This window comes from Odontesthes bonariensis, chromosome 9 (assembly GCF_027942865.1).
Source record: "Odontesthes bonariensis isolate fOdoBon6 chromosome 9, fOdoBon6.hap1, whole genome shotgun sequence".
NCBI lineage: Eukaryota > Metazoa > Chordata > Actinopteri > Atheriniformes > Atherinopsidae > Odontesthes > Odontesthes bonariensis.
The window spans coordinates 20,738,856-20,758,904 of record NC_134514.1 but is presented as its reverse complement, the minus strand read 5'-3'; the positions used below and the strand labels follow the sequence as shown (position 1 = coordinate 20,758,904).

At 41.9% G+C, this 20,049-nt stretch overlaps 1 protein-coding gene across 1 annotated transcript in view; it reads right to left on the bottom strand.

Annotated features, from left to right (window-relative positions):
* Positions 1-16,087, bottom strand: part of gucy1a2 (guanylate cyclase 1, soluble, alpha 2) — a 40,953-nt gene extending 24,866 nt beyond the window's left edge. The window contains exons 1-4 of the mRNA XM_075473587.1: positions 14,716-16,087; positions 5,629-5,690; positions 4,479-4,603; positions 1,368-2,272 (exon numbers count right to left, since the gene is read on the bottom strand). Coding sequence (XP_075329702.1) covers positions 1,368-2,272; positions 4,479-4,603; positions 5,629-5,690; positions 14,716-15,036 — 1,413 coding nt within the window. The 5' untranslated portion in view covers positions 15,037-16,087. The remainder of the gene's footprint in view (positions 1-1,367; positions 2,273-4,478; positions 4,604-5,628; positions 5,691-14,715) is intronic.
* Between the last annotated feature and the right edge of the window lie 3,962 nt (positions 16,088-20,049).

Sequence of the window (20,049 nt, the reverse complement as noted above, 5' to 3'; positions counted from 1 at the left end):
GGTAAGGCTTGTGACTTTATTGTCGGATGGTTTATAAAGTGGTGTGACGTTTCTGCAGTGTGCAAGTTGTTGTTTTACGTGGAAGGTTTAGCACTTGCCCCTTGCCACCATGTATTCGGTTAGCATGACAGGCTGCGCAAACAGCGCAATCGCCGCACAGGGAGCGCCGATTTGCACCGGTATGTGTCCTACCGTCAGTATTTGACAACCTCTAGCAATGGAAATGCGCTTCAAATGCCCCGGAGTTCCCCTTTAAGGCTTGAGTTTTATCTGTCTGTGGTACCACAGTTTTCTGGGATTTCTGTTTCTGGGATGAATTAGTGTTATGTTGAAGGTTTGTGATTTAAATTACCAGCAGCCTGACCTTGATTTCTAAACTGGATTACACATAACAAAATTATTGGTATAATAATGGTAAATGATAGTAGTAGCTTTCTGAGCTTTGGTGTGAATCATCAGCAGACATTTAAAGTAATACTATGTAACTTCTCAAAAAGCCCATTATGGAGCTCCCCCTACAGGCTTTAAGGTAATGTACGGTTAAGACACTGTCGGCCTCTCTCTTTCTCTTCCTTGCTTCATCAGTCAACGTCTTCTTCTGTTTCTTCGGTGCCTCTGCCATGATGATCGTACTGACAATGTTGCGCTAGCTTAGCCTTATACCTGGGAGCGTGAGAGGGGTCTATTAGTTTTTGCGGTAGGTGTGCCAGAAAGCAAGTCGAAGTACTTCCGCTCAGCTCCCGGGCCGGTCCAGCAAAGTTACATAGTGCAGTTATTCCAACTCAGACCCCCGAAGGGCATAGGAGACAGGCCAATCGTAATATTAAAACTCATTCTAGCCGCACAATTTTTTTCAAACTGTTATTTTAAGGTAGAAATGTTACATAGTATTGCTTTAAACTTGGATTTGGAGCTAGGCGTGGAGAGAAAATCATCTGCAATCAAAAGGTTTTCAGATCATTTGACAAGCTTGTTTTAGATTTAAAGCTTTATCTGACGCTTGACTTTTTGGGGCTTATTTTTGCATACTTTTAAGATATCACAGATCAAAGACTGAATCAATGTAAGCTGCCGTTGTGTCTGTGTAGGTAATTATAGAAGAGGGCTGTGACTCTAAGATGAAATGTTTTTGTATGAGAATTAATTGCAATAATTAATCTTGAAGCTTAAACTATAATATCAAACTATAATAACATTGGGTGCTTGGAATTTCTGTGTCAGTATTCAATGATGAAAAAAAAATAGAAGATAGATAGAGATACAACACGTGCAAATGGTGACTTGGACACCAGCGACCACAGCAGCAGTCTTCACTTAGAAGCACTTGTTTAAGCCCTAACTAGAACAGCGAAAAATGACAGCTTTACCTTCTCCTTGGTGCCAGTCTGTGTGGTGTCAGGCCTAGTGCGGATGGTAAATGGCGATGCAAGCCTCAGCAGTATACCCTGGAATGAGGGCTCCATCTTGGGTGAGACGATCTCAAAACAGTTCCTAAATGAGAGGCTCCTGTGGGGCTCAATGCGAGTCTGTCTCCTCAGTCCTTCTCCGAGCTGCAGTAGCTCCATACGAGACCCAAGGACAAGGTGAAACGGAAAGGCACGGCAAAACGTGGCCAGGCTAATGCGCAGATCACTGGGGTTGGTGGAGAGGGAAAGGGGGGGCCTTTTCGTGCTCACTGAGGCTGAATTTGGATGGGAGGAGAGGGAGAGAGGGCACGTCTCCTGGATTTGGAAGGAAATGCAAACTGTGGGAACAGAAGTTGGAAAAGGAGAAGGAGGGGATGGGGATGAGGAGGGCGATGCAGTGGGGGACGCAGTGGGAGTCGGCGTCGCGGAGTCACAGTCTGTATGCTCTGTATCTTCATTAGGCAACAGGGGAGTTAGAGGTGGTACCTCTTCCACCTCAACCTCTGAATGAAAGATCCGCCTGGCAACAGCTCTGATCAAACCTGGCATGACCAATCCAACAACAGGGGCAGGGTTGAAACAGTGAAGAAGTAACACCTTCCCTCTTCCATCACTTTCATTTCCAACCTTGCCCACTTTTCTTCTCCCTTTCTCCTGCTCCTGGGGATCCTTGCACTGGAAGGAGGGGCTCTCGGATGAGGCACGGCGCCCTGTGGAGGTGCGAATGTGCTCTAAAATGGCGTCAAAACCGTTGAAGAAATCCTGAAGGTTGCCGCCTACAGCTCGAAGTACGCGCTCATTTTCCTCAAAGCAGAGGCCAAGGAACTCCTCTCCAAAATGCTCTCGCAGCTCGCAGAATGGTACACCTGTGACAGAGGTGATGCAAAACGTCAAAATACACACAAAATGTCAACATCATCAACAATGACACACAACTACACACCTTTGAGCAGCATCATATGCCAACGCAAACGTAAAGAGACTCAATTTGTGAACATTTGCAATATTATATAAGAGACCCAGCTTGTCATTAGACAGTCTGCAGCTTTCTTGGTTCACTGTTATGTTAGATATCATTTCTCAGAGAGGAAATATGCATATCAAAGGTTAGGCCCCAGGTGTTTTTCTGTTACATTTTATATGAAACCCACTGTTACCGCTGCTCCATGACATGGTTCGGCCAAGATTTAAATTTAGTAAAAATTATTCCCAGCAAATCAACCACGGAAAAACACAATTCAGAGTAATCATACATCAAAGCCTTGTCAAAATAATGAATATTGATAAGATAAATTAGTCATGTCACAAGCCTACTGAATAAATAATAGAAAATAAAAACAGGATTAAAGGATAAGCCATAAATTTTGATTTACATTTAATAGAGGTAAAACTGAAAAAATAGAAACTAGAGTTCTCCTTACAGAATGAAAGAAGTTAATGTTTATGACAAGTAGAGGACTTTGAAGATCAAGCAGATCTTAAAGAGCATAACCTGAGGTGTCCTCTACCTCTCCTTGTGCATGTGTTCCAGTCAAATCTAACTGGGAGAAGATCCCAGGACAGACCTCTAAACAAGCTGCAGAAATTTTATGTCCCATCCGGACAAGAAACAACTCTGGATCTCCAAGAGCTGGGAGATCAATCTATCTGGCTTATTTGCTTCAAGCCATATTCGAACCAAATGAGCAGTATAAAATGGATGGATGAATGGATCAACCACACCTGCCAAACGCTTCAAAAATAAAGGGTCTTTCTCCAAAACTAAGATTTAAAAGATGAAAATGTAATTCTTTTCATGGAAACTAAACATTACTGGTTTAGCATTTCTATGACACTTTCTAAAAGACAACGGTGGCAATATCACACTCAAAGTTCAAACTTTTAAACTAAATCAGAAGCTTCTAGACGTTGTAAGAATGAGCAAAAGCTAATACAAGCGAATAATCTTCTGAAGAACAAATGCATCATCAAAGAACTCAAGTCATCACATTTTTGACCAAAACACAGATTAAAGATGACTGCGGAAGTCCAAATGAATTGGCATGAAGTCTGTTTCATTGAGTAGCTGGAACAGATTAGACCTATCGATCAGCTGGAACCTGAGTTAGAAGGGCAAAAGACACAATAGACAGCATGGAAATGGGTTCATCCTGTTGTGGGAGAATTTCACTGCTGAACTTGTGAGTGGCCTAAAAGTTTCTCTGAATACTGAGAATTTATTGAATTTTTTTCCAGCAGCCAATTCAGTCCCTGGATTTTAACCCTAATTAACATAATTGGATCACTTAGGGGAATAGCAAAGACCATTAAAGGGCTGACTGCATTTTGACATCAATTAGTGACGTTTAAAGAAACCAGAAATATATGCTGTGCATTTATTTAATGGGGGCTAAACTGTTTTCTTTGTATGTATGGACCTTTTTCAGAGGGGACAGAATTATCTTTAGAGCTCCTAGCAAGCTCCACGTTAGGCGCACAGAGGTGGTAAGTCTGCACCGCGGCCAGAATAAAGAAGGAGTCCTGGAAGGATGTAAGAGACAGAGGCAGGAGAAAATCTTAGATGTTACAGAGGGTGGAAAAAGCTGTACAGAATGACTCACCAGGACAATGCGTGTGCGTCTTCTTTTTTTTTTTTTTTCATGTCGAGCCTTGGAGACAGTAGAAACCTCCACAGTGAGTCATACAGAGTTTGTATGTGTGTGTGCGTGTGCGTGCAAGTATGTTTTTGCATGTGTAAATAGTTGTATATTTGTGAACCTGGGTCATGATACTGTATCTCCCTTTTTCATTAAAAGTGTCTGAGAAAGTCAGTTCTCAGTGGACTCTTTCTTTGTGTACGAATATGCACACAAACAATTCTAAAACTGAAATACAGGCAGAGGGAGAGAAGAAGAGGGAGGCAGAGTCTGTATATCTTGCCTTGCTTTAAAATACTAACAGACAGTACAATCAATTCTAAGCAAAAACATAAACATAAAAGACCACATGAGGCCATGTATAAGCCTCTCCGTCCATGCCCTTCCTTTCTAAACGGATGACACAAAGGGACGTCACTTCGACTCACACGCTTACCCAATATTGTGGCCATGTACTGAAGGATTTGTAGGACGTCTTCCTCTGAACCAGAATTTTCAAGAAATGGGCACTTCTCGTCTTTCTTCTCTCTGCGACTTTCCCCACTTCCAATATCCTGACACCTGCCAAAGACAGAAACCAAGCACACACTCATGATCAAGTCTAAGAAGAAGAGCTCATCTAAGATCCATCTAAGGTCTTCCATGAATGTGGCTGGAGTAGAGCATCGTGAAGAGGATGTCAAACACACGCCATGGAAACGCCAGTTTTTTTAGCATTTTGGTAAACGGTAGCTGCGGCTCCTTGGGGACTATTTTGTGTTCAGATCAATGCTACATATGTTTTTGGATTATCAACAACAACAACGAGCGAGTAAAGCATCATATTTATCAGCACAAAAGAGCATGGAGCAGCCAGTCTTATCACCACACACTCGCTTGCTAATAATGTTCTGGTGTATTTGGCCGTATTCACTAGCTATTATTCTAGACTTATTACTTGGTAGCATGCTGGCTAATATCTGCAGGACACTAGCATTCAGGCTATTTAGAAACATGTCCAAAAACTTTTTTTTTATATATATATATGCAATTTTCTTTCTCCAAATGATTGAGCTATAACAAAATAAATGCTAAAAAAACATCAGCCTCAGAATAAATGATTGCTTCCGGAAATTGGGGGAAACGGATTATCACCACATTTACATCCAAAAGTGCCAACAACTGGAGCCAAAGTGAACCATAGCAGTCCTAATCCAGCATCTTTGGGTCTCTGTATGGAGTACGTGCTTTGCGAACAGGTGCTGTGTCCCGCTGAATGCACCCTACTGAGTATAACTTTTTTTGACAGGGCAAAGACAAGAGGTGAATGAGTGTGTCTTTACGTGTTTATCTGTTTCCTCGTGTGGCTCTGTGACCGAAACCGGGAGGGAAAAACAAGGTGGCAGGGAGGACAAAAGCAGCAGATGTAATGAAAAGCTTGAAAAGAACTGAAAATGTGTGTCACGTCTAACAGGCAAGTGACAAAACTAAAGGCAAACTGGAAGGAAACGAATGACAGTGACACCAAGACATGACAGCGGGTAGACAAGGAAGAGGACGAGAGTCAGAAAAAGCAGCGACAGATACCAGCATTCAGACGGTCATACCTGATCTCCTGCTGTCTGTAGAATTGTAGAGTTCGCTGTAGAGCTTCCTGAACAGTCTGCGTCTGCGGGAAGAAGTGGAAACATTATGGAACATCTCCATGTGTCGTTGGATTTTTTTTTTTGTACCTCAAAGCTATAATGTTGCACATGATTTTCTCATTTGAATAAATACGTTTTTAAATAAACAATGAAGTTCTATCCACTAGTGCTCTTATCTTTCTTCTTCTTTCTTTTTTTCCATTTGTATCATCTGGTCAACACAACATGCCCACCACGATAAATAAATAATATAAAACCAGAAAACTTTTGCATCCTAAAGAATTCATCCTCCAAAGTCAGATCACTTGTGTTGTATCACTACGTGTGGCACATCTATCTACTCCCCATACTTTGAGACAAAACTGCTCCAGAATCCTACAGATTCTCAATCTGATTGAGGTTTGGGCTTTCCAAAGCATTTAGACGTTTCCCCTTTATGAACACTCAAGTGTTACTTTAGCAATACGTTTAGGGTCAGATGTACTTCCATCCAGTCTGGGTTTTCTTTAAGACTGCAACAGGTTTTCCTCCAAACCTCCACTTTTTCTCCAAACATGCAAGTGATGACCACTTTTCCACATTTTCCCATCTTTGTGGGGTGTACAGTATCAAGTGGTCCGATTGACAGACACTCTTTCAGGGTCACCTTCTACTTCTTTGTTAGCCTTTTGATTAATGCCCTTTTTGGCTGGTGTATAAACATTTCCCCTGTACCCTTTCTTTTTTGGTCTCTTTGGTCCATTTTTTAAATAATTGCTTAAAAGAAAGCCACCATTACATTTAATTTAATTATGCTCCAAGATTCTGAGTTTTTTATCTAAAAACTTATCCCTAACCTGTTCTTGTCCAGGTCCTTGACCTGTTTTTGTTCTACTTGCTTAGTGACGTTTGCAGACTGGGGGGGCTTTTCTCAACAGGTCTATTTGTACTGATATGATGTGACACTTGCATGGCACAGAGGGTGGACATAACTGAATTAATTATGTGACTGCTGAAGACAATTGGCAGCACCAGATTTTAATTTAGGGGGTCAAAGCAAAGGGGGTGAATAGACACACAGGCACTATTTTTCAGTTTTTGTTTTGTTTTTTCAAAATGTTCATATTCTTTTTCTTCTTGCCCAATCTGGACTATTAACTGCTGGTCCATCACTTTAAATCTAAAAAAATGTTTAAATGAAAGGTTGCAACAAGATAGAGAAAAAAAAACACCAAGGGAGGTAAGTTCTTCCTCAAGCCATTCTGTATGTACAAATGTTGCCCACTGTTCAAAGAAAAGCCTATTTTAAACCAGCAAAAATATACAGAATAATATGTTTCATAATGATTCTATCTGTACTGCTATAATTGCTAAGGGTGCTGGAAGTGGGAGGGCCAAAAATCAAATATGTCAGACTTTACAAGAAAAACATTAGCTTGCTGTGTGAGGAGGCGGACATCAGAGACTGATCTGCTAATCTTCTGATTAAGGTACAAGTGTCCTTCTTGAAAATAAACCTCTGTGGAAGTCATACCAAATGACTGTAAAATGTGTGTTAAAGTGTGATTGAATCTATTATTCAAAAATATGTTTCTTGTGAAGTAATGATACAAAGAGCCTACTGATGAGGCTTCAAACTGAAGCAGCACATTTGTTTGTCCAGAGTTATGAAGAGGGTGGTGAAGAAATAAAAGAATTCACATAAAACACCAAACAACAGACGTAATCTGTGCGCGTGGGTGTGTGTGTGTATGAAACATGCAGAAAATCATTCTGTATGTTTCATTTTACCTATTATAGAGTGTATGGGAATGACAGAAAAAAGGGTTCTGCCACTAAGCTGAATGTGGGACAGGGCTGCCCCTGGCACCCGGTGAAGTATCACCTAACATCTTGTCAATCACTGAATGGGCATATTCTCAGAGGACATTTTTGACAACTCACAGTGAAGCACAGGTGTGAACAAAATCAATATTGACTGAATTCAATTTAGCTGCTCAGTTTCAAGATCCTTTATGTGCGCACGGGGGTTCCCTTTCTGACTCCCATGGCTCACTGGGGTAGTTCAACAGAACTGAGTTGTTGCTAATATTACTACAAATAGCAGTGCAGCGGTGGGCTTTACATGTCACTGCTCAAAATGGCTGATGTGAAAAAGGGTTGCTTTGTGAAGCTAAAGACTTCTTAAACAATTTCTGTACTTTGTCAATGACACATAAGACAACTGATATTACTGTAATGTATCTTATTTTATACACTTGAGTATGCAGTATTGGAGAAAACTTTTTTTTTTTTTTTACTTGCATTAAAAGAAATCATGTTTGCATATGGTATCTCATATTACTTTCTTTCAAAGTTCTGCAGCGAATAATGAATACATAAATCAAGCTTGAAAGACAATTTCCCCATGACCATTACGCATGCACAGCCTGAGTGTCTAAGCGTGCAGCTGGCGTGTTTTGCGTTACTGAAAGCCTAAGCTTAAGAGGGCGGGTCCAATGTGATTATCTGCGATACGGCTGAAATGCAGGGCTGTTGGGACAATACTGGAACACAGTGTGCCAGCTGGAGAGGTCATTCTGAGACCTTCATCCACTCCGGACAAATGCACGAGAGATTTTGTGTACGTTCGTGTGCATTTGTGGTTGTGTGTGACAGAGGAAATGAAGAAGACAGAGACTATGAAATTGTGGGGTTGTAGGGCAAAAGGAGACAGTGAAAGAGTCAAGAGTGTGCAGGCAGAAACCATGTGCGTATGTGTGTCAGCAGGTTATCCAAAAAGGTGAAGGCAGTTCTTTCAGCATCAGGTCAAACAAGGGGTTTTGCAACATTTTGTGTCCACGACATTGGACATAATATTACATGTCTTTTCAGCTTCTCCTCTAAGTGCTGACCAGTTTTATTTTTCTGCTTCGTTTTTATCTGCGGCCATGCGAAACAAAAAAGAGTTACTTTTAGCTACAAAAGCCCCACAAATCAACTGTCCTCAAAGCTTTTCATTCACAAAGCGACTTGTCAGGGAAAACCTCACCATTCCTCGCTTACACATGTGAACATATATAAGTATATATCTAAGTATGCATATGTGGAACAGAAACTGTGTGTCCTCAATGTAGCCATTTATGTACTACAACACTTTGTAGTGTGTGCACACACAAGACTCCACAACATTACCCAAACACACCGGCACACACTGTTATCAGCCACTTGTACACAGCCACAAACATACTGTACACATATATCACCATTAGTCTGTATTGTCACTGCATTGTTGGTATGTTTACTGCACACAGGACTCAATATCACATCACACTCAATCTCACTGAGTCGCACACAGAAATGTTTCGATGGCAGGATTCGGTTAGCAGCTTGTGACCCACTCAACATCACTTGGTTCATGGAATAAGATGTTAAAACACACAACATAGCAACACGGTAACCGTGATAAACTAAAGGCGATTGACTAAATTAGAATTTAAAGAGTATTATATAATCACAGAATTGATAACCATGTGGTGTGGTGAAATATGGCGGAGTCTCAGGAAAAACTGGGTTAGAAGCTCTTCTTTCCTTTCTTTCTCGGGCTCCCATCTCTGATATCACAATCTCTCTGTCTCTTTTGTGTGCTCCGTTTCTTTACCTTGGGAGGGAAAACAGAATTGCACCACGAGCTCTGTTGCTGTGCATTACTTTCTTCCCTTGTGGTATCTAGTCTTCTCTATTGTATGAGACTGCATTCCATTAACACACAGTGGACCTGTTCTCGCCAACATCTTCTTCCTTAAAGTTTCCATAAGCACAAACTGGTGCAGTCTATGGTCACCAGGCAGCAGTCGCTGGTACTTCACAGTTGCAAATCTGCAAGCACTTCTAAAGTAAACAGAAACTCGCCTCCCCAGATGACACCTTGTAAAATAATCCCAGCATAAGGCAATAAATAAGTGCCAAGGAGAAACAATTGGCTTTGTTTAATCAGTATATTTAGGATTTGGCTCAGAGCGCACTTCAGATAGAACTGTAACTATGAAGCATATCAGTGTTGCCGAACAAATGTAACTTTAAGCAAAGTGCGCATATTGTCAAATGTTCGTTTTTAACATTTTGAAAAATGTTTCACACTTTATTTCATGCCTCTGCATCATAAACCGGCCTTCGGATAAGAGCTGAGTCAATCACAGAACTTGCTTTTCTTCCCTCACTTATCTAAATCACCGTATGCTTAATGTCCACCTTGTGGCTAGTTAGGTAACCCCAAACAAAGAGTGAGCCATCCGGAAACATTTTAAATAAAAGGTGACAAGAGGTGCTGCAGCGTTATGCAGTAAGACTTTAACTAAAATATATGTGCAACACCTCAAGTGCAAATAAAGTTCTGAATTATAAATTAGCATAAGGTAGGCTCTTTAAAATTAATGTTTAAAAGTTTCAAGGTTGAACAAATATAGAATTAGACACAATTGTCACGAGAGACTATTATTTTGTCAACTGAGGGCTTTTTGTGAATATGTGTGTGCAGAAGAGCCCCATACCAGACAGCATGCTCATTTAGATGTGGATTCTTTACATTATTTATGATACCAAAGAAGTTGGTATTTTTTATCAGCTTAACTGATGGGTAATGACAGTAACATGGCGCAGTGATTAGCACTCCCGCTTGACACCAAAACGCTAGGATTCTGGAGCAAAGGAAAACTTTTCAGGTGGTTGGGCTTCGAATCCCTCCTGCATGTATACGCTCAATAGATTCAAATGGCCCAAGGAGATCCACAAATGCTCCAAAGTTGCATCTATTTGTAATAACAATAAAGTGTGAGTGTAAACTAATACAGCGGAATTCCCTATAAGGCTGTTGTCATAGTTTTCTGTTTCTTTAGTCAAACAGCTAAAGACAGAAATCGTGGTGGAAACTCAGCCCATTAAGACTAGGTGCCAACTGCCGTCACTTAAAGCATTTCTAGAGTGTCACTCTGCTCTAATAAAATCCTGATTTTGTAACCGAAGCATCATCCGACAAAATCACCATTCACGTAACTTAAAAGACAACATCTGTGCAGTGAATTTGGCTGTCGCCTACTTAGATGTACGATGGTCCCCCACAGATAAAGTTAGAAGCAGCAGAATGTCTTCAACAGTTTCTCCCACAGTCCACGGTGCCACAGCTTCTTCAGTTAATAAATCAGTTCCCCTCATGTGCGTGTATGCTGGGACAAGAACAGTGGTCCACTTAGGCTACCTGGTATACGGACGATTCGAGCTGTAACCGTAGCTGCGTATGCAACTGTTCTATATGCTTACATGCACAGCAATATTGCCACAATTTACCTTGTTCAAAATAAGATCAAATTCCCATTATAATGTTAACTTGAACTGCATTTAGACTACTCCATTCATATTCACGTTTACATGTTACATGTTTACTCGTGCCCACAGTAAGTCCCTTCATCCTATTGTGATGTTTGCATCCACATGAGCCTTTATTACATGTATTTCATTTTAAACACGGAGCACTACTTGGGTTTCTCCTTCACCCCAAAAGTGTGTCTTCTTTTTACACTGAAAAAAACCCAGCTCTGCACAGACTCTGCTGGAGGCCAAAGCATGCGCTGCAAAGCAACAACTGATGGGATTTCATAGTGCAATGAAGTTTTATTCATGTCTAAATAATGTGACCACAAATGGCAGTCCCCACATAGCTTAATTCAGTTATCGCTTTCCCCAAATATGACCTTATTTGTGTGAAGATGATCAGAAGATGCTGTCTATGCAGCAGTATCTTATTCAGAGTCAGGTCTTAATCGGGCCAATATCGGAATATTATTGTCCATGTAAACAGACAATATTCACAAGTGGTCCCCCGAGACCTACATGCACAAGCAGCAAACATGGATAGGACTGAAATATTGGAAAAAATACAAACAACCGAAATTCATAATCCAGGCTTAAGTACAGAACAGTTAGAACTCCCAAATCTGAGCCGCTTTCACAAATGAACACCTGAAAAAGTCCGAAGTTCAACGCATGCACTACACAGCAGGATATTTTCAGAAGGAAATGCATCCACACAACTGAAAATACGATGTGGAAAGCCACACATCAGCAACTGTTATCAGCATCCACACTCACTCATAATTTATTCGACCTGCTGGATTTACACATGGGGATAACTGATTCGTCAGGTACTTATAAAAGAACCTGTTCAAGTGTGAGTTTAGTGTGTTGCATGAGTTAAAATGGCAAAACAACAACAACATATGAGGTCAACCATCATCGTAATCCTGAATACTCTGCTAACCCCAAATCCTGCTTCACAGTAAAAGGCAAACAATCCCAGTGAACAATGCATGTGTAGCCTACTCACAAAGCACAGAGGGCACGTGTATTTAACAAAAAGCCACACATTGTCGTTTAACAGTTTCCCTCCAGACAGAGAAGATGTAGCATTAAATCAAGGATGCGGATTAACCAGAAACCATGCATTCACACAAACGCTTGCCTCACACTTCTCAAATCCGGGGACCTAATTTCAGGGCCTTTCGATCGGTATGATGAGCCACTGCCCAAAGAAAAAAAACAGACAAATGGAAGCTTGTGCACTTTGAAATGCACGCGTGTGTGCGTGTCCGTGCATCGTTTCTGGGTCAGCAGGGTGAAGACAACACAGAGAGCATGCTCTTTTCTGTCAGTCACGGTCCACTGCGCTAAACAATGCCTCTGCCTGCACTCACTCTGTGTGCACAAATAGCGTCTGCATGCGTGTGAGGGAAGACATGAACAGATAAACAGTGTTGTTGGGCGAGAGTGCCAGTATATTAATGTAACTGCTGGCTAATTGGCTTCTGGTGCTACTTACAACATCAATTACAGTTTAATCACTCACTACTTCACGTATTACAAAAGTGAACCACGTCGATTACGCTGTCGCAGGAATCCACTGAATGGCAGATAGTTTCAGTCGCTCCATGACTCACAAACATCCACCAGACACCGCGCAAACATGTTGAACGTTTACCCTCTCACTGTCTCTGTGCCCAAAGCACATCTCTGCGGCTTACAGGCAAAACAAATAGGTACCGTGCAGTTCCGTAATGTCACCCACACATAAACGCCGAATGTGATCATCACTGAGTGTTATACAAAATCTGTCAAAATCTTGTTTTTTTTTTTGTTTTTTTCATACATCTATTAAAGATCAGGGTCAGTGAGTGCTGCAGCAGAGAACTGAAGTTGGCTCTCAGAGGTCCTCTCCGGCATACAACAGTTTTATAACTGCGCTGCTGAATGTCATTATCTTGCAAAATAGAGCCTGAGCATCCAAAAATAGGAGGGGGGGGGGAAATAAAGAAATCCTGCAACATCCATTTCTCCCAGGAACGGGAGAAAAGAGGATGATGAACGTTTGCAGTTTGGAGAGATATTTTTCCACAACCTCCTGCAGTTTCGTGAAGAAACAGCACTGCTCTCGTTATGTGATAAAACTAGCCCAGACACACCAAGAGCCTATCTGAGAACAAAAACCCAAGGAAACAACGACTGTAAGACTTTTTAAAAAATGGCCTTTTATCAATCAATCGACTGATATTTCTCAATCTCGTGGATTGTTTTTCATCTGAACCACAGATGTAGCTGTTACTTAATTTAAGACAGGACCACAGAAATACACAGATATACTGCTGATGCTTACTTTTTTTTGTCATTTCGACCTCTACTGTGTCAAGAGGTCTATGTGAAGGAGCCTACGTCAGAGGATATGTTGCAAATCGGACAATGATAAACAAATTAAAGGCTCCGTATTTCATGTCAACATTAGACCATGTGGCTCACAGCAAATTGCTTTCTTTTACTGTCGGTACCACTGAGAATAAACACAATACTTTCTAGCTCAACCCTGTCAGCTCGGGTTTAAATCCAAGGGTGGTAAAATTAAACCTTGTCAGTTACATGTCTAGTGATGCAAAGTGACTGGTGATGAAAGCGATATATTTAGCTGCGCAATGAGATTTTTTACTCATCTGTCATGGAGATCATCATAAATACCTGGATATTTCTCCGGCACCTTTAGGATCCAAACCGAAACTGGTGGGTTTGTCCTCAATCCACATTTCGCATCTAAGCCAAATCTTTTTAAATCGTCCCGTTATTGGCTATATTACACTCACAGACGACCAAAAGGATGGGTGACACTGCAATGCTCGTGTTGCCACAGTTTTTTACTACAAAGTTAAGCACAAAAACTGAACGTTTTTGCGAAGCCTCTGAGGCCAAGAACAGCTTGCAGAGTTGACAAAAGTCGTTTTGTACCTACGGCTGAAATCCCGGGCGATGTAAAAGTTCAAATATCTTCTCTCAAATGGCTTTTCGGTGTTGTCCACAACTTGGACAAAATGCAGTCAAGTCCCAGGCTGATGTCAAGACGCAAAGGACGAGGCAAAAGCGAGCGCCCTGGTCACACACCATCGCTCACAGTGGCACTCGGTTCTAATTGCTGTTTTATTGCATTATAGTCTGTAATATACTGAGACACACAGACAGAAATGGGCTCATTCTTCACACTCCTCACATCATTTTTTATATATATATATATTTCATATATATATAGATGCAGACAGGCCATGGGCATCTCTTGCTCTCCCTCACAACAACATATCTACCATTACATAATCTTCCAGATGATTCCGCTACCAGAGGTGAGGGAAGTAAAGAGTTCTTTCTCACAGAAAGAGTCCATGACATTTCCCGATGAGAGAAATCATTGTCTGGAATTTTAAAAGATCAGTAGCCTATGATATGTTTTTTTTTTTTAAAGAGTGGCTCTCTCTGCTCTGCTCTTAAAACCCCCTTCTTTGGATTTTGAAAACTTCCCCGTGCCCTGAAATAAGTGACTCTGGATTCTTGGTTGATAATGTCTTTAAATACAAATAAAAATAATTACTTTTGAGCATACTGCTTTACAAATTCATAAAACTGCCTCGTCAGCCTCTGGCACAGATTAGCTGAAGTGCCCATGTGCGCTAAAGATGTCTTAAAGGCGTGACAACTTTCAATAAGATTATATAGGAGCTGGGGGCTTACCGTGGGTGAGGTCAGTCGCTTCAGGCTCTCTCCTAGTGAGTCGAGGTTCACCCGTCTCCTCCTGGTAACCCTCTTGTGGGGTACACAGGGTCCTTGCTGCTCCTCGCCCGCCGGGCACGCCGGCCTCTCGGCAGGGCTGCGGCCGTTCCACAGAACCGCTCTGTGGGAGGACGGGAAGGAAGAAAAGGGGCAACCTCGGCTCTCGTCCCCCGGCTCCAACCCGCCATCCCCTCCGTCTCCCCCGGGGCTTTCGAGCCCGCAATCCGAGCCCACGGAGCTGCTGAATGACTCGGAGGAGATCTTGCGCGACGACGAGGACATGGTGTTGTTGAGGAAGAGGAGGAGGATGGTGATGATGATGACAGTGGCAGTAGCGAGGACGAGGATGATGATGATGATGATGATGATGCTACAGTAGTCTCCGTACCACGTCCACCTGTGCGCCGGGGAGTCATCAGACAGTGGGGTGGAGGTGAAAGGGCTGGCGGCGGGTTGGATAAGGTGACAGGGGTGAAGTCTGTCTGTGTAATTAGGAATGCATCTGAGATGTGCGCGCGCAAGATAGTGTCCAGGTCTGTAAGTCTCTATATGTGCATACGAGGTGCGTCCGCCTGCGTGTGAGACTCAGCAACCTTCTCCGAGAGAGAGGGGGTCGACCGAGAGCGAGAGCACTAACGGCACGCAAACATTTATGTAAGGGGGCTCGGGGAGGTGGGGTATCTCCTCCTAAAAACAGCCCTCCTTCACCCCTCAAGTCCACTTTGCTCCCTGGGGTGCCGAGCTGTCTTCACTGGATGCCTCCAATAATTAGACAGATAAATGCAAGTAGCCTAAAACCCTTAGCTCTGTTTCCAAAAAGCTGCTTTAGCTTCAATGGGGTGAAGCGCTGGCTTGCGCCGCAACTCGGCTGTTTCAAAGCAGATGTTTTCTTAATTCACCAAACTGCAAAACAACGGTTGCCAAAATGCAGAAATATGCTGGTCCAACATGGTGCGGGCGCACCTCAGTTACTCCTCTCACCTGCGGTGCATTGCTGGCATCAGAAGAACGTGCGTCTGCCTCTCTCATCGGAGCGAACCCCCCCCAAAGTCACCGCAGATAGCTGCTTCCCTCTCTCCTCCGTCCCTTCTCCTCCTCCTCCTCCTCTGCGACAGCGGTTCTCCTCTCTGGCTGAGAATTATCCGTCCTCTCATCGTTCGTCCATATTAGCCTACTCTCCCTGTCCGTCAGAGTTCCTTTCCCTGTTTATCTTCTATTTTTATTTTATTTTGAACAGTAACTTCGATTATGGTGGGTAAAGAACTGTCTCGAGGTGGTGAACAGAGAGAGAGAGCGCGCGGTCAGCAAACAGCAGCGGGCACCGCTGGTGTTGATGCACTGTGCAGAGGTTTACCGCGCTCGTGCTCCAAGCATCAACGCGCGGCACACCAGAACAAATCAGAGGGAGGATGGATGGATGAATAGATATATTCTTGCTGAAGCCGTTTTTTGAATTGCTACAGAGCAGGTGTTGTTTTGCTGAAATAAGCAAGGCTTTTTCTGCAAAAAAAACATAGTATGGAAGCCACATGCAGCTCTAAAATACATGCCATATATCATTCGGCATTATTTGTGGCTCCACAGATGTACATGTAACCCAAGTGTATAATGATGAACCGCAGTACAATAAAAAATGCTGACTTTTCAACCGTGTGCCGACAACAAGTTGAATGGTTCCCCTTCTCTTTAGCCCAGAGGGCACAGTGCCCATGATCAGACCGTAGGACAGTTTTCCTCTTGACTTCAGATCGTCTTCAGTGAGCTCAGGCCCAGAGAAAGTGACAATGCTTCTGAAGCCTCGTCATTTTTTTTCTTGGTGGAGTTTTTACTTTTATCTGCTTCCTCTGTTGAAACATCGACGAGCTGTACCACAGAAATGTGCCTGTTTTGTTTTTTTATGCAGTTGCTTCTGAGAGTCTAAAGATCGCAGCCATTCATGACAGCTGGTCACACTAATACCTTGCTTACAGAAAATTATCCGGATTAACTCTATCCTTTGTTGATATCATGCGGCCTGGATGCTGAAATAGGCAAGCCCTTCCCTGAAAAGACGTCATTTGGATAGAAGCATATGTTGCTCTAAAACCTGTGTATCCCTTTCACCACTTTGTGCCTTTCCGTGCGGGCAAGTTACCAGTTCCATAGGCACTAATGCACATCTATATCATCCTAACAAGCAGAATGGTCCATCCCATCCTCCATCCCCTATAGTCGAGAGAACGCGGTGTCCATGATTTCCAAAAAGGAATTTCAAACTTTGATTTGTCTGACCACAGAACAGTTTTGAGTTTTGACCCAGAAAAGACAGCAGGGTTTCTGGATCACGTTCCTACATGGCTTCTTCTTTGCATAATAGAACTTTAACCTTCGCGGATGACACAGTGAACTTCTGCAAATGTTCCTGAACCCATGCAGTGATGTTCACGACTGAATCATGCATGTTTATAATGCAGTATTGCCTTAGCGCTGAAATATCACAGGCATACAATAGTAATCTTTGGTTGTGTCCTTTGCTAACACAAGAGATATCTCCAGATTCTGCAAATCTTTTGATGCTACTATGTACTGTGGATGGTGAAATATTCAAAGTCTTTACAATTTTACTTTGAGGAACATCATTGTGAAATGCCCCCACAATTTGCATATGCAGTTTTTTGCAGATTGCTGCACCTCTGTCTTTCCTTCTGAGAGACTCTGCCTCTTTAAGGTGCTCTTTTTTTTATATCCATTCACATACAGACCTGTTGTCCATTACCTGGTTTGTTGCAATATGTTCCTCAAGCTGTTTTTTTTTTTAGTTTACTTTTCCAATCTTTTGCTGCTCATGTCCCAACTGTTCTGAGAAGTTATCAGTTTCAGAATGCGTTAAGTTTATTTTGAAACGGTCAAATCTCTCACTTGGAACATTCGATATGTTTTCTACGATCTATTGTGAGTCAAATTTTGGACTATGAGATTTTCAAATCAGTGGATTTAGCTTTTATTTCATTTTTTTACACAGCGTCCCAATTTTTTTGGAATTGTAAAAAGAAAACTAAACTACAACTACAACCACAACCACAACTAATGATGATAACAATGATCATAATAATAACAAAAGGCTGTAAAGACGCTACAGTTCCTGAATCAACTCAATGGATATCAAGCATCATCTGATGCTAATCAAACAACAATCATGGTCAATAATCCAGGATGTGGCAGTCTACCAGTTGTGCACAACATGGGCATACGTGGACAAAAATGGCTGCATAGGCAGCTAATGGAGCTTGTAGCTTGTGCTCTCATGTTGGCTCCAATCAAACGACAGAATGATGCTCTTGTCTGGCACTACTAACAACCATGACCTTGACCTCGAATGGCAGAGCATGTATGTTCATTATGAGGCCCGAAGGGACCAGCAGAGAGACACTGAAACAGACACGAAGCATCACGCAAGGGCAAGCATGTGTGCACGCACACCACCAAGTGTAATTTCCTGAAGGTGCCCACTAATTCATTTGACTCTCTGGAGCAACGTGACCCCAATCCATTGCAGAGATTTTTTTTTTTTCTCTATCTAGCAAACACAGCCTGCACCAACTATTACTCGCTTTCCTTATCTGGTTGCTTGATCTTAGCAATCAGTCTGTGGTCCATCAGTAATAATGTGGGCATTTAATAAAGCCAGCACTATACTGGAATGAATAATGTTCCAGAGGAGATGAGCCCACAAGCAGAGGGACTGCCTGGCAGTCGGCCATGTGAAGCTGAGTGCAGACAGGACACTAGAAAGAAAGGGCAGCTCTTGGTGTGTTGTGGTAATCTCATCTAATAGGTAGATCTATCATCAATAACATCACGTTTTAATATCTTTATCATGGAAATGAAAAATTAATCAATTCAATCCTGAGCCTCACTGACTGTGTTTCTATAAGAATTCAAATGCAATGATAGTTCAAGTATAAAACTGATCTGCCATAATACTCACAAGGAGTATCACATGCCCTAGTTCTGAAAGCCAGAAAGTTAAATCAACAGTTTTTATTAGTTAGCTTAACTTTATTAACAGGAACATACCAATCTGACTGCTTCAAATCATTAAAGTGAACGCAAATGTGCTTTTGAGCAATGGTCCAAAAGCAACACTAGTTTTTTTTTTTTTTTTTCCATTATTAAGCCAGATTCACAAATAATTTTAATTTGTTTGTCAGGAAACATGTTTTACAGTGGTGCTGTAAACACGCTCATAAAGACCAAGCAAACAAGAGAGGAAATGACTAGCTTGTTCTGAGACAGATTTGGAGTCATCTCAGGTAAAACCCTGTAAATTTCATTTGGTCTCAGACATGAACTCTGCGGGAGAACGCACACATCGAGAAAGAGCAAATGTTTCAAATAAATGCACCCAAAAGGGATAAAACCATATATAGACAAAAACCATAAAGGAACAGAAACCCACACACACACGGGGAAGAGTTTGAGCCTGTCAAAAGTTGAAATACGTGCCGCTGTGGAATGCAAGAAGATAAGAAATGTTCAGCTCTTCGACACACGTTGAGTCAAAGCCAGATGATTTTCAGATCTACAGCGAGTGTGTTTTTGGCGATGGCTGTTTTAGCAAGCATGTTGGTTTAAAACACAGAAGACAAGCCACCATTGTCTCATCTCTCTTCTAAATATAAGCCTACTGCTTATACTGATGCAGAAACACTTATCGAGGAGAAACTAGAGAATAGAGCAAATGACTACAAGAAACAAGGATGTGGTGCATCCAACGGCTCAATGTCAGGGCCTGCAACAACAACAAAAAAAAAAACACGAGAGAGGATGTACATATGTGTGAGAGAGGCAGACAGGGAGAGACAAATGGTTGACTTGGTCATAAATCTGCTCCCAGCTGATCTAATTGGCCATAACCATACATCACTCTACGCCACTCTGCTGCTATTAACCATGAACTCTGTCACTCAAGTAAAATAAATAACTTACAATGCCGTCACAAAGGATGCTTTCCAAAGTACAAACAGGGTTAAAACAGTAACAAATTGCATGATATGGTGTGAAACTAAAAACTACATTTCAATTCAAGAGCTTTTCCTAAAGATAGCCATATTATGCTGTGACCTTGTGGGGGAAAAAAAACCACACAGCTGGATTTTATTTATTGCTTGACAGATCTTAAACAGGTCTCATCTGGGTAATGGGATCATAATGAATAGGAACTAGCATGAAATGAGCACAAGCTTAGGAGTGAGTTAATTACACCATAAATGAAAGAGTGAGTTTTCATTTCACTCCTGCCCCCCCAAAAAATGC